Source organism: Jaculus jaculus, chromosome 1 (assembly GCF_020740685.1).
Source record: "Jaculus jaculus isolate mJacJac1 chromosome 1, mJacJac1.mat.Y.cur, whole genome shotgun sequence".
Taxonomy (NCBI): Eukaryota; Metazoa; Chordata; class Mammalia; order Rodentia; family Dipodidae; genus Jaculus; species Jaculus jaculus.
In genome coordinates this window covers 86,881,726-86,895,389 of record NC_059102.1, presented here as the reverse complement: position 1 = coordinate 86,895,389, position 13,664 = coordinate 86,881,726, and the positions used below count along the sequence as shown (strand labels likewise).

The following is a 13,664-nucleotide window of genomic DNA, read 5'->3' as shown; positions in this document are numbered from 1 at the left end:
TACTGGATGTCTAGCCTAGTTCTGGGCATCAGATTTGATTTTATTGACAGGCTTCCTTCTTCGCTTTCTGAAGGTACTTCTGGGTAAGGATGAGCTGATGCTGGATCAGATCACCTACCCTTGTTCTGATTTGGTCCCAAATACTTAAAACTGGTCTCATATGGACCAGATTCATGAGTGCAGGATAAAAGAGCTCCAGGAGAAGTGGGGCATCATTTATTACCACCCCTATTTTGCTGAGTTGCTTGCTAAATATAAGAACAAGAAACAAAACAAAAAAATTCTTTATGCATGCTTGTTGATGGGGGAAGAATAGATTTCATATTTTTTCAACATTTGTAGATATAAGTTTCAACTTACCTATCCCATGCCTTAGGGCTGTTAAACTAGTCAAAGCTAATAATTCATCTTCTTAACAATTATCACATCAGTTGAAAACATGGAATACTAATATATGTATTAAAATTTCTTTTAAATCTTTCTTTGACAACGAGGAGACTTTTCTCTATTTGTTATTGGCCAGAATATTTTATTTCACTACTCACAAAATACTGCTTTTGAGTTCATTGTTACACTAGCAGTTATCTCTGTCCAGTTCTCAAGCGGGAAAACAAATCACTTGAATGGTATTAGTGGACACGCATTTTTTTTTTTTTACATACAAACATTATATTTTAAGGAGTTGCTCCAGATGGGTAAGAACTTGAATCCATATAAGGTGACTGCTTGGAGTTCTCTTGCTTTGCCTTATCTGCATCTCATTTGTTGCCTTGCTTCACATGACCTTCAAATCTCACCTCTTTGATGGAACATACTGAGCTTTATCTTTAGAAAAGTTTGTATGCTATGTTAATTTTTATAGCCTTCCACTTGCTCATCTTTCTAGCATGATTTCCCTTCAATTGATAGAAAATGATGCCTGTTACCTACACTGGTTTCAAAGGCATATGTGCAGGAGGGAAAGAAAGAAAACAGATGACTGTGGGAATTCAGGAATGATCAGATTGGTGATCAGAAGTGCTCAAGGGTACAACTAAAACATTGCCTTTCAGCAAAATGGAGTTTACTAAGCAATGCCAGCATTCCACCTTTGCCTTTGTCTACAGACTACTTTGCTGCTTTTAACTAATAGATCAGTATCTAAATAGCACTACACAGCAATAAAAAAAGATGTGTCAAGCTATTGCTGCCTTGGCATGACTGAGGATCAATTTTTTTTTTTTTTGTTAATTGTGAGGGAGAGAATGGACATAACAGGGCCTCCAGTCACTGCAAATGAACTCCAGATGCATGTTTCCTCTTTTGCATCCAGCTTATGTGGGTCCTGGAGAATAGAACTGGGATCTTTTGGCTTTGCAGGCAAACACCTTAACTGTTAAGCCATCTCTCCAGCCTGAGGATCAATACACACCCTGCAATGTTCCAGCTATTATTTGATTTTGGGAAGGTTACAATTACCTTTTAATCAAGACTCCTCATAGCTATCTTCAAGACATGAAAGCCCTGAATTAATACAAAGGATACTTAATTATCTCACAATAGTTTTTCCTGAAATGTCACCACAGTGTTAGGTTTGTTTACTGTATCTATGTATTTCTAGATTAATGAAGTAAGGGGATATGAAATTAGGAAGTTCAAGAAAAAGAATGAAGGAGAAGAAGTAAGGTTCACAAGGAGGAAAATGAAAGGAAAGGTGAAACAAAATGATGAGAATAACTAGTGAGAGGAAGAGAGATCATGAGATAATTGTCATAAAAGCATAAGCATGTGCTTAATCCATGAACAACCTACTGGAACCATCTATCTTATATCTCTCAGGAAGACTGTGGTTAGTGAGTATGGCTTTTCTTATTTCATCGGGGGCACTGAAGGATGCACAGAAGCCATTCAAGACATCACATCATAACAGAGTGGACAGACTGGTTCTCTTGTGCTTGATTCCCATCCAAAAACAACATGGCTGAAATTCCCTATTCCCCCAAGGCAAACAACAAATGTACTTACACAAATGATCAGGTCCTTTTAAGACAAGGCGGATATGTCTGCTTCCATAGGGAATGGCCACCACAGTGTCGTCCACTAGAGAAACAAGTCAAAGCTTTAAAAGCATATAACTTAAAACAAAATTATTGATTGTCTCCCATGTAAAAGCAATGACAAAAGATCTTTAAAAAATTAACTTCCCACCACCAGTATTTATAATGTGAGAGCCAGTGTTTGGAATCAAAATTTCTAGTTACCTCAAGATAAAACATACAAAAGAAGATGGTCACAATTTTGCCTTAAAAATATTTTTTATATATATTCAAAATAAGGGGGCTGGAGGGATGGCTAAGCAGTTAAGGTGTTTGCCTGCAAAGCCAAAGGACCCAGGTTTGATTCCCCAGGACCCACGTTAGCCAGATGCACAAGGGGGCACATGCATCTGGAGTTCATCTGCAGTGGCTGGAGGCCCTGGTGTGCCCATTCTCTCTCTATCAAATAAATAAATAAAAATAAAATATTTTAAAGAATGAGGGGCTAGAGAGATGGCTTAGCAGTTAAGGCACATGTCTGTGAAGCCTAAGGACCCAGGTTCAACTCTCCAGGTCCCATGTAAACCAGATACACATGGTGGTGCACACACATCTGGAGTTCATTTGCAGTGGCTAGAGGCCCTGGAATGCCGATTCTCTCTCTATTTATCTCTAATAAATAACTAAAAATAAATCTTTTAAGACATGAATTTTCAAGGTGCCCTTTTGATTTTAAAGTATCACCAAAATATTTGTATTGGATTAAAAAAGAATGCCTATGTTCAAAAGATAATTAGTTATATTAAAATCTATACTTCTCTCTGGCAGAGTAACTTAGCTAAGCAAGAATGATCAGAAAAGAGGAAAGTATGTTTGTCTGTGTGCTATAAACCTCTCCAGGGGAAAACATCTCGCCCTCTAGTTCTTGACTGTCTTTGAACTATTTGCACTACTAATGCTTCATGTTGTGAGCATCCATCAGTTACTGAACATTTCCCTGCATATGCCACCCATCCACCTGGAGCTTACCTACCCATTCTGTAGGACAGTTAAACTTATTAAAGACCACTCATTGGTTTCTTAACTATCATATGATTAGGAACTATAGAATACTAATACATTTATAAAAATAATTTTTCAAGCCAGGCATGCTGGCACATGCCTTTAATCCCTGCACTTGGGAGGCAAAGGTAGGAGGATTGCTGTGAGTTTGAGGCCATGCTGAGACTACATAGTGAATTCCATGTCAGCCTGAGCTAAACTTAGACCCCCACCTTGGAACCCCACAGCCTGCAAAAAAAATTAAATCTTTATTTGCAGTGAGGAATTATTTCTCTAATTAAAGATTATGGTTTGCCTTTTTTAATTTGGCTAAATCTATATTATTTTTCCATGGGTTACTTTGCATATAAATTGAGCCTAAATGTATTTGAAGCAAAGATTTAAAAACTTAGAGGTAGATGACATGTACCCTGATTACATTGCACTGTCATTCAGACCCTCATCCGTGCAATGTGCAATGTCTTATATTGGAATAGCCCTGCTAAGCTTCACCTAAGTTAAATCATTTTGCCTAAGGTTTGCTCATGAGCAAAGACCATTTTACAATGAGGAAGTGCAATCTCCAAGAAGCATAGATGACTAGTCCAAGGTCAAGTGGATAAGAAACATTTCAGAAGACAAGGCAAGTTTTTTTAAAAAATATTTTTATTTATTTATTTGCAAGCAGAGAGAGAGAGAGAAAGAGAGACAGAAGGAGAGAGGGGAAGGGAGGGGACACCATACACACACACATACACACATACAAACGAGAATGGACACACCATTTAGCTTTAGCTATTGCAAATGAACTCCAGATGCATGTGACACTTTGTGCATCTGGCATTATGTGGGTCCTTGGGAATCAAATCCCGGTTGTTAGGCTCTGCAGCCAAGTGCCTTAACTACTGAGTCATCTCTCTATTCCCTAAAAGCAATTTTTAAAAACAACAGTGTACTCAGAAATTTGATGGGACTCTATTTCTATTTATCTTTCCTATGTATTATTATACTACTAGAATGACATTTTTAAATAAAAGAATCCCTCATATTATTTAGTTTTTTTCTGAACATTAATATTATGATTTTCAGCAGAGATTGATTTAAATAATTGAACCTTAGAAGTTATCTGACTTCTCTCACTCTCAGTTTTCATGTTTGTAAAACAAGGAAAACAGTATCTCATGATGTTATTGTGCACATATCTAGAAAGACATGGATATGTAGCAATGTTACCTGGAATACAGTAGGTATTTGATACATTTGATTTTCTTCTCTTTACTCCAAATATCCTTAAGAACAGGGCTGAAAGACTTTACTTTTAATGGTTTTTTAAATACCCCAAGTCCCCTAGTACATTACCCATTCACTGAGGAAGTATTTTAAGTCTTCATTCCTGACCTGAAAAGATTATATTTATTAGGTTTTCTAGGATATTGAATACTTTGCTCACACTATAACCTTATATCTGTTTTTAATGTCATGCATTGTTGAAAAAAAGCTGAATTTCAGATAGCTAAGACTTTGTGGCACATAAAACCAAAAAAAAAAAAAAAAAAAGATGAAAGGGAATACAGAAAAGGAATTAAAAAATGTCAAGACTGGGCCTTGCATAAAGACATGAATTTTTAAGCTTGGGAAAGAAATTCAAAGCAGTGGAAACAATGGGATTTCTAGAAATAGAAAGTCTTTGTTTATCTACAGGTCAAATAGAGTGCAAGTCAAAGGGAAGCTTTCTGTTTGGCACCACAATGCTCAGGGGCTGTCTTTTGACCCCCACACAGCTCATCGCCCAGCTCCAACTTTGTTAGGAAGTAACTCACATTTCACATGTTGAGGCATTAACCCTAGGTTTTGGCTGATGCAGTAACATTAGTAGGCTCCAGGGAGAAGATGCGAGAAGATGGGGGAGGATCATAGAAGCTGAGAGGGTGGGCATATATGTATATGTGTTTATGTGAAGAAAATAGACTAGGCAAGAGTGGGATATCTTTGATGCCCTTCTGTACATGCCAAGTTTTAGGAAGAGGGTGTAACTCAGGTTAATGTGAACTGCAGTGACACGCAAAACAGGGCACAGAGGTGTGAAGAGTCAGAGCCTACCCTTCTGTTGAGAAAAGGAATCCTGGGAAATCAGTAATTTCATAACTGTATTCTACAACATCTTTTTTTTTTTGGTTTTCTGAAGCAGGGTGTCACTCTAGTTCAGGCTAACCTGGAATTCACTATGTTGTCTCAGGGTGGCCTCGAACTCATGGTGATCCTCCCACTTCTGCCTCCTGAGTGCTGGGATTAAAGGTGTACGCCACCACACCTGGCTCTACAACATTTTTAAAGGATAACTTAGAAACTAGGAACTCATAGACTATCTGCCCTACAAGATGCTCCCTGATCTAAGGTAGAAATATGTGGAAAATGTTATATATTACACAGTGCTCATGGAAATTCTCAAAGCCCTTTTATTAGTTTCTTAGCAGCCCTGAACCAAGGACCATTTCATTCTATGTAACTCAAGGTATATACAACACATTTATTCAGGAAATCTATTTTCTTACACATGGATTTTCAGTATCACCTAATACATGTCAGAATGTAATTTAAGAACTGTTCTATTGATCTGACAGAAAGGAAAACAGGCAAAGTTTACAAATTCATTTCCTGCATGCTGATAAAAAGCTGTCTTTGAACTATAAATAATTGTTTCATTTGATAATAAATTCTCAGCAAATTGGGACAGGTTAGGGGATTCTTCTACTTGGCATCTGTTATTATACACGGAGTGAAGTTTATGAGAATGTGGGAACAACCTGGTGCCTTGCAACACCTGCCCCTTCAGTAAGTGATGTGAGTGGTGCAGCCTGTGAGAAGGTAGCCACTTCTCCTCACCACGCCGCGCTTTCCTCCGAATGCCCTTTCCTACAAAGGCACACTGTTCCTTGATCAAAGACTTCTACCTTAATCTATTCTAGCTTTGTTGACAGAATCATGATGGCGTTTTAAAGTGATTAGTCATTTTGAAAGAGATTAGATAATATCTTTCTCTGTTAAATGGGCAAAAGTTATTCGTGGGAATCAGAAATTTTGTCATTTCACAGATACGAGTTGCAAGTGCTGTTTCATAAGAAGATTGTTACTATGGATTGTACATAAAAAGTTTCTTTAAAAATTGATACTGATATATGTGCTCCACACTGAATGAAATTTCAAATATTGCACTGCTCAGTGTGACTCCCTGGAGAGTCATAGAAAGGTAATGCTAATATTTTAAAAAGACATATTTCTTTTTAAAAAAATTTTTAAAGTTTATTTTTATTTATTTGAGAGTGACAGACAGAGAGAGAAAGAGTCAGAGAGAGAGAGAGAGAGAGAGAGAGAGAGAGAGAGAGAGAGAGAGAATGGGCACGTCAGGGCCTCCAGCCACTGCAAAGTAATTCCAGATGCATGCACCATGTGCATCTGGCTTACGTGGGTGCTGGGGAATCAAGCCTTGAACCAGGGTCCTCAGGCTTCACAGGCAAGCACTTAAGTGCTATGCCATCTCTCCATCCCCAAAGACATATTTCTTAATCTAATATTTGTTGATATATTGATTATTTTAACTTTATTTTTATTTATTTATTTGAGAGAGAGTGAGAGAAAGAGGTAGAGAGAGGGAGAGAGAGAATGGGCATACCAGGGCCTCCAGCCACTGGAAACAAACTCCAGACACACTCGTCCCCTTGTGCACCTGCCTTATGTGGGTCCTGGGGAATAGAAATGAGGTCCTTTGGCTTTGCAGGCAAAGGCCTTAAATGCTAAGCCATCTCTCCAGCCCTAAATTGATGGTTTTAAGGAATCTTCCTTTTAAACCTGCTAGGATAATTAATAATTGATCTTTTGATGATCATTGTTTTAATAAAATTAGCTCCATAGAAAAATCTTCCAATATTGAATATGTTTGATGATATATTTTAATAATTTCTGCTAATTTTACTACCTTAAACATATCTAGTAAAATAAGGAGAAACTGAACATTTAAGCCTTCAACCTCCCATTCCCCAACTTTATAAGTAATTATAAATATATAATTATAAGTAATTGCATAATGAATGCTGTATACTGGCCAGGCCAAATAATGCTGTCTCCAACTGGAGAACTTCATCCTGTGGCCCAAGACAATTTTTTGTGCCACCCCAAATTATTTCTAATCAGTTAGGAAGTTTTATTATCAAAATATCCTATTTCATTGATTCTAAGGGGAACATATTTTCATATTTAACATCAGAATACGTTTGAAAATGAACAGGTTTTTTTCTCAGGCAGGCAGTAATTCTGCCATAGCCATCTTTGCTTGCATGAAAACAGCTACCAACAATCATGCAAAATGAGTGTGCAAGGTGTGGAATAAAACTCAACAATAATAGTGGAACATACTCATTTTATCCCTCAGGAACTAAGTCATTTCAGAGTTCCTAGGGAAATGAAGAAGTGGGGGTGACACACAACATTCCCATGAGGGACTTAGAAGCTATTTATCTCTGTGCAAATGCAAAAGGGAAGAAAGTGCACTAAGACCTCTGCTTTTAGCCAAGATGCAAAAGCAGAGAATGGATTTAATCTCGTGTATAAAACAACAAAACGTTAGACAAGATGACAAACAACCATGAGTTTTTTTTTTTTTTTTTTTCCCAAAGTAGGATCTCACTCTAGTCCAGGCTGACCTGGAATTCACTATGTAGTCTCAGGGTGGCCTCGAACTCACAACGATCTTCCTGCCTCCTGAGTGCTGGGATTAAAGGCATGCACCACCATACCCAGTTTAACCATGAGTTTTAAGGTACTAGATATCAGGTGGAGAAGGGCAGCAGTTCACAAGAGTCAAGGCACAAATGAGGTGAATCTGACTATCTCACTGGATTGTTTCCCTGAAAGAGTTTCCTGGCTATGGCTTCAGAAATGGCAATTCTGGTATTGGTTGGTAGATTGACTAAGGTGAGAAGACAAAGCTAAGAAAGCAAGGACTTAAAGCAGTTGGAATCTGTGGGACAAAACATGAGAAAAGAGAAAGCTAAAAAAATTAAAAAAAAAAAAAAAACAAGAGAGAAAGCTTTTCAGAGATTTGACTCTGCTGACCCAAGACTGTCTTCTGTGATTCTAGCAGCATACTGATCAATGATGGGGTGAAGGAACTACTCTAGGTTGGGGAAAGAATGACACAAAGAATTATGAAGAGTGCATTGTGCTCACATAGAACTGGGAATCATGTCTCATCCCACCATCGAGACTTGAAAAATCTCATAATTCATGGAGCATTGAGTATTTAGAAGGGTTTTGCCTTGTAGATGGGTACAATTAACTCTAAATCAAATACCTTTGGTCCCATTTTACCAAGTTTTAAGACCCAAAAAGATCAAACTGAGTTCAACTAACTTAACTGCTCCCAGAACAAAACTTAAGAATATTTATAGAAATTCAAAAAAAATCTCATACCCAACAAAGTAAAATTTGCAATGACTGGCATCCAGTCAAAAATTGCCAGACATGTAAGGAAACCAAAAAATATTGCTGGTACTGAAATGAAAAATCAATCAATCAAAACAAAGAGTGGACATTAAAATACTTACTATAGCTGTATTCCACATGTTTAAAAAGTTAAGTACTTAAAAAAAAAATCTTCAGAACCATAAGGTTTCACTGATGAACACTGCCAAGCTTTCAAAGAAGGAACAAATACCAATTCTATACAATCTCATCCAGAAAATTGAAGATAAAAGATCATTTCCTACCTCACTTTATGGTACCAGTATCATAAAGATATCAAAACCAATCTAATACAGTACAACAATACAGACTGGTGTGCCTCATAAAAAAGATATAAAAATCTTCAACAAACACTGGCAAGTCAATCATCCCTCTATAGAATAATGGCTATGGCCATGATTATGTAGAATTTATGCTTGGATCAATTCAGATCAGTTCGTTTATATGGCCAAGTAGGGTTTGCTATAAGAATGGAAGGTGAGTTTTCTATTTGAAAACCAATTAATGCAGGACGCTACAAGATTAATGGAGAAAAATCCACAATCATCAATTGATCCAGAAAGATAATTTGATTAAATTCAACATCCATCCATGATAGCAGTTCTCAGTATTCTAGGAAAAAAAGAAAAACTTCTTAATCTGATGAACAGCCTTTGTGGAAACCTTTCAGATTGCATTATAGCAGTGGTGAGAAATAGGATTATTTCCCCTGAAGAGTGGGAATAAGGGCTATATGTTTACCTTCTAATCACTTATTGTATTAGTTCCCCTGTCCAGAAAAAGAAATAACTCATCTATTAACTGAAAATGGAGAAGCAAAATAACCTTTATTTGTAAATAACATGAATATTTATATAGAAAAATCCAAGAAACCTACCCAAAACTTACAGGGCAATTAGTGAGTTTAACAAGATAGCAAAGTAATGGATAGCACATAATAACAAATCATGTTTATATACACTATTAATAAACAATTGGAAGGTTCAGCAGTTAAATGCTTGCTTTGATGCCTAAGGACCCCGGTTCGAGGCTTGATTCCCTAGTCCCACATTAGCCAGATGCACAGGGGGGCGCACACATCTGGAGTTCATTTGCAGTGGCTGGAGGCCCTGGTGCGCCCATTCTCTCTCTCTCTGCCTCTTTGTCTGTTGCTCTCAAATAAATAAATAAAAATAAATGAAAAAACTTGAAAAAATAAACAAGTGGAGAGGGAAATAAAAGATGCAATGCCATTTGAAGTAGCTGAAAAAATGGGTAGAAATCTAAAATGAATAAAATGAAAGCTAATAAGGACTGGTGAAAATTTAAAAAGAAGACAGTGAAGGGACATGAAGTCTTTACCAGTCAAATGACTTGCTATGCTATAGTTGTTAATTACTCCTCTCTGTCAAAGAACTCTAGAACAGAATTCTAGACAGTACACAGACTTTTTTTTTTTTTTTTGTGGATATGAACAAGTACCTGGTGAGCTAGCTCAGTCATCAAAGTGCTTGCCTCAGAAATCTGAGGCCCTGAAGTCCATCCCTAGTAGCCAAGAGTTGCTGGGCATGGTAGCATGTGTCTGTAACCCTGGCACTGGGAAAGCAAAGGCAGCTGATCCCTGCAGCTAACTGGCTAGCCAGTATAAACTACCTGGTGAGCTCCAAGCCAGTGAGATACGGACCTCATATCTGAGGATAACGCCAAGGTTGTCCTGCGGCTTGCACATACATGTGTGCTCACATTCATACAAGCATGCATATAAACACTAAACATACATCGTCATGCAAAAAAATTGGCAAATCATGCACACTATAAAACTTAAATGGAAAGACTAAGACCCAGAAAAGAATAGCCCAAATTAATTTGAAACAAAAGATAATTAAGTTAGGAATCATATTACATGATTGTACTACTTTAAAAGTATGACAACTAAGACAATGTGTTATTATTAGTGAAGGGATAGAACCAAATACCGGGACAGAGGAAAGTCCAGTGGAATTTTTAAAAAATCTATTTTATCTTATTAATTAGAGGGAGAGAGTGAGAAAGAGAGAGAGAGAATGTGCATGCCAGGATCTCCAGCCACTGCACATGAACTCCACATACATGTGCCATCATGTGCATGTGGCTTACGTAGGTCCTGGGGAATTGAACTTGGGACCTTAGCCTTTGCAGGCAAGTGCCTTAACAGCTAAGGCATTTCTCCAGCCCTCCAGTGGGATTTCTTAATGCCGTGTATGAGTATTCATTTGTGTGTGTGCATGCAGGCATGAATGAATGTGTTGAGGCCAGAGGACATCCTTGGGCTTTATTCCTCAGGAATATCTTTTCTTGGAGGAAGTGTATCTTATTGACCCAGAGCTCCCCAATTAGGCTAGAAGGTTAGTGTGTGAGCTCCAGGGATCCACCTTTCTCCACCTCCCCAGTTCTTGGGATTACAAGCATGCACCATCTCACCTGGCATTCTTTTGTGGGTATGAGGGATTTAACTCACGTTCTCATGTTTGCAGGGCAAGCACTTTACTAATTGAGCTATCTCCCCAGACCCTAATAAAATTGTAAAAATGCTTCAAAGGTAATTCAGAGGGATTTTTTTTTCAACTAATGATTGAAGAATTGGGCATCACATTCAAAACAGTCAACCTAGATATAAACATTTCATCATATGCAAAATAACTGTCACAGATACAAAAGCAAATATGTGATGTTTTAATTCTGCTTGAAGAAAAGCATGAGAAAATCCTTGTGACCTGAGGTTAGGGAAAGCGTTCTTAGATATGGTGTTGAAAGCATAGCTCAGTAAAGAAAAACAAAAAGGACAACTTGGTTTTCACTTAAGTTAAAACTCACACTTGGTGAAAGATAATGTTTGGAAAAAAAGCAGGGCTAGGGAGCTCTTCAGTGGTTAAGGCACTTGCCTGCAAAGCCTAAGGACCCTGGATTGATTCCCCAGTACCCACATAAGCCAGATGCACAAGGTGGCGTGTGCATCTGGAGTTCATTTGCAGTGGCTAGAGGCACTGGAATGCATATTCTCTCTGCCCCCTCTCTCATAATAAATAAATAAATAAACAAATAAACCAACAAACAAACATTAAAAAGTAGCTACTAACTTATGCTAACAATGATTCTCCTTTCCTTTCTTTCCTTTTTCCTTTCTCCCTCACTTCTTCATGCCTTTCTTCTCTCCCTTCCTTTCTCCCTCTCCCTATTCTCCCTTATTCCTTTCTTTCTTTCTTTCCTTCTTTAAAAAATGTTTTTATTTATTTGCAAGGAGAGAGAGAAATAGGGGGTGGGCATCTCAGGGACTCCTGCCACTGCAAAAACAATTCCACATACATGTTCCACTTTGTGCATCTGGCTTTCCGTGGGTACTGCGGAATCAAATTTGGGCCAGCAGATTGCAAGCAAGTGCCTTTAACCACTGAACAATCTCTCCAGATCGCTTTGTTCTTTATTTTTACTTTTCTTCTTTCTGGAGTGCTAGGGATTGAACATAGACCCGTTCGTGTGCTAGGAAAATGCTGGACTATTGAACTATATCTCCATCAAGAAAATATACTTTCAAATATGTTGTAGAATAAAGAAATTAACTTTAGACTATGTAAAGAATTCTTAAAATACAACACTAGGAAGCCAAACAACTTACTTTGAAAATTAGCGAAAGCCTTGAGTTGACACCATGACAAAAACTATAGCATCACGTTCATGGTAAGTAGGATAATATACTTGTCTCCTCACCAAAGATGCCCATGATCCAACAAACATGCTATGTTACTTAGTAAGGTGGGGGTTTAGGTTGTTGATTGGAATAAGATAGTTAACAACTTGATTTAAGAATAGAGAGAATATCTTTCCTGGACAATGTGAGTGGACTCAGTAGACTCACAAATGGTTTTCAAAATAGAAAAGAGAAGCAGAAGAGGAGGCTAGAATCAAAGAGCAACTGTATTGGCTTTGTTGTAGGCTTTAAAGATGACAAGGAATGAATATGGCTTTTAAGAAAGTAGAAAATAAAGTTAGAAGCACTAGCGGAAAATGAATTCTCCAGCCTCTCCAGAAGGAAGACAGTCTTATTAACAGCTTGATGTTGTGAAATAATAAATTTGTATTGCTTTAAGTGGTTAAGTTTGCAGTAATTTGTTATAGCAGCAATTATAAACTAGCACAACATATGTTCAACATCATTAGACTTTAGGAAAATTAAAATTGAAATTGCATACCAATTAGAAAGACTTCATACCAACCAGAAAGGTCAAAACCTAAAAGTATTAAGGGTTGCAGGAATAGAAGTAAGACTTCGATACTTAGAGGCAGACTAAAAAACCAGCTGCTCTGGAGAACAATTTGGTTGTTTCTTAAAATGTTTAATGTGTATTTATTATATGATCCAACCATCCTACTAGGGATTTACCCAAGAGAAACAAACAAATATATCTAAACAAAGGCAAATGCATGAATGTTAATAGCAACTTTATTTATAATAGCTTCAAAGGTTAAACAACTCAAGCATCTCTGATAGACTGGTACAATGGAATAACTACTTACAAAATAAAATGGGGCAAGCTACTTATACCTGCTCTAACATGAATGAATCTCAAAACAGTTTGTTGAATAAAAGAAGTTAGCTAGAAAAGAGTACCTAAGTGTATCGAAGTACAGAAAATGCAATCTGATCTGTAGTGAAAAAGAACATCATTAGTTGCTGGGAGGAAGGTGTGGGAAGCACTAGGAGTGATTATAAAGATGATGGATTCTTTCATAAGCTTGGTCATGGTGGAGGCATAGGTGTGTGATATGTAAAAATTTATCAAACTGAAGGTTTTAAAATGCCATTCATTAAACACTAACTATACTCAGTAAATTGGATTGTAAAAGGGATTCATACCAAAGGACTTTATTTCTTTGGTGGATTCTTATCACAATGGTTCATTACCAGGTTCCTGAAGAGGTAGACTCAAACAGATTAAAAGAATCCAACTTTGAGCAAAATCTTTGTTTAAGTTTTATTTATCAGTTTACTTCAGTTGGGTTTTATGTTTTGGTATACACAAAATAATATATGCTTAAATCTCTAAATGTGAGACATTTCTTTATAAAACCATGAAG

General features: G+C 37.2%; 1 protein-coding gene across 2 annotated transcripts in view; it reads right to left on the bottom strand.

Moving 5' to 3' along the window:
• The window catches only part of Adamtsl1 (ADAMTS like 1), a 403,127-nt gene that overhangs the window by 255,133 nt on the left and 134,330 nt on the right, over nucleotides 1–13,664 (bottom strand). For both annotated transcript variants that reach the window (XM_045150329.1, XM_004658427.2), the window contains exon 6: nucleotides 2,005–2,079. In XM_045150329.1, the coding sequence (XP_045006264.1) occupies nucleotides 2,005–2,079 (75 nt within the window). The remainder of the gene's footprint in view (nucleotides 1–2,004; nucleotides 2,080–13,664) is intronic.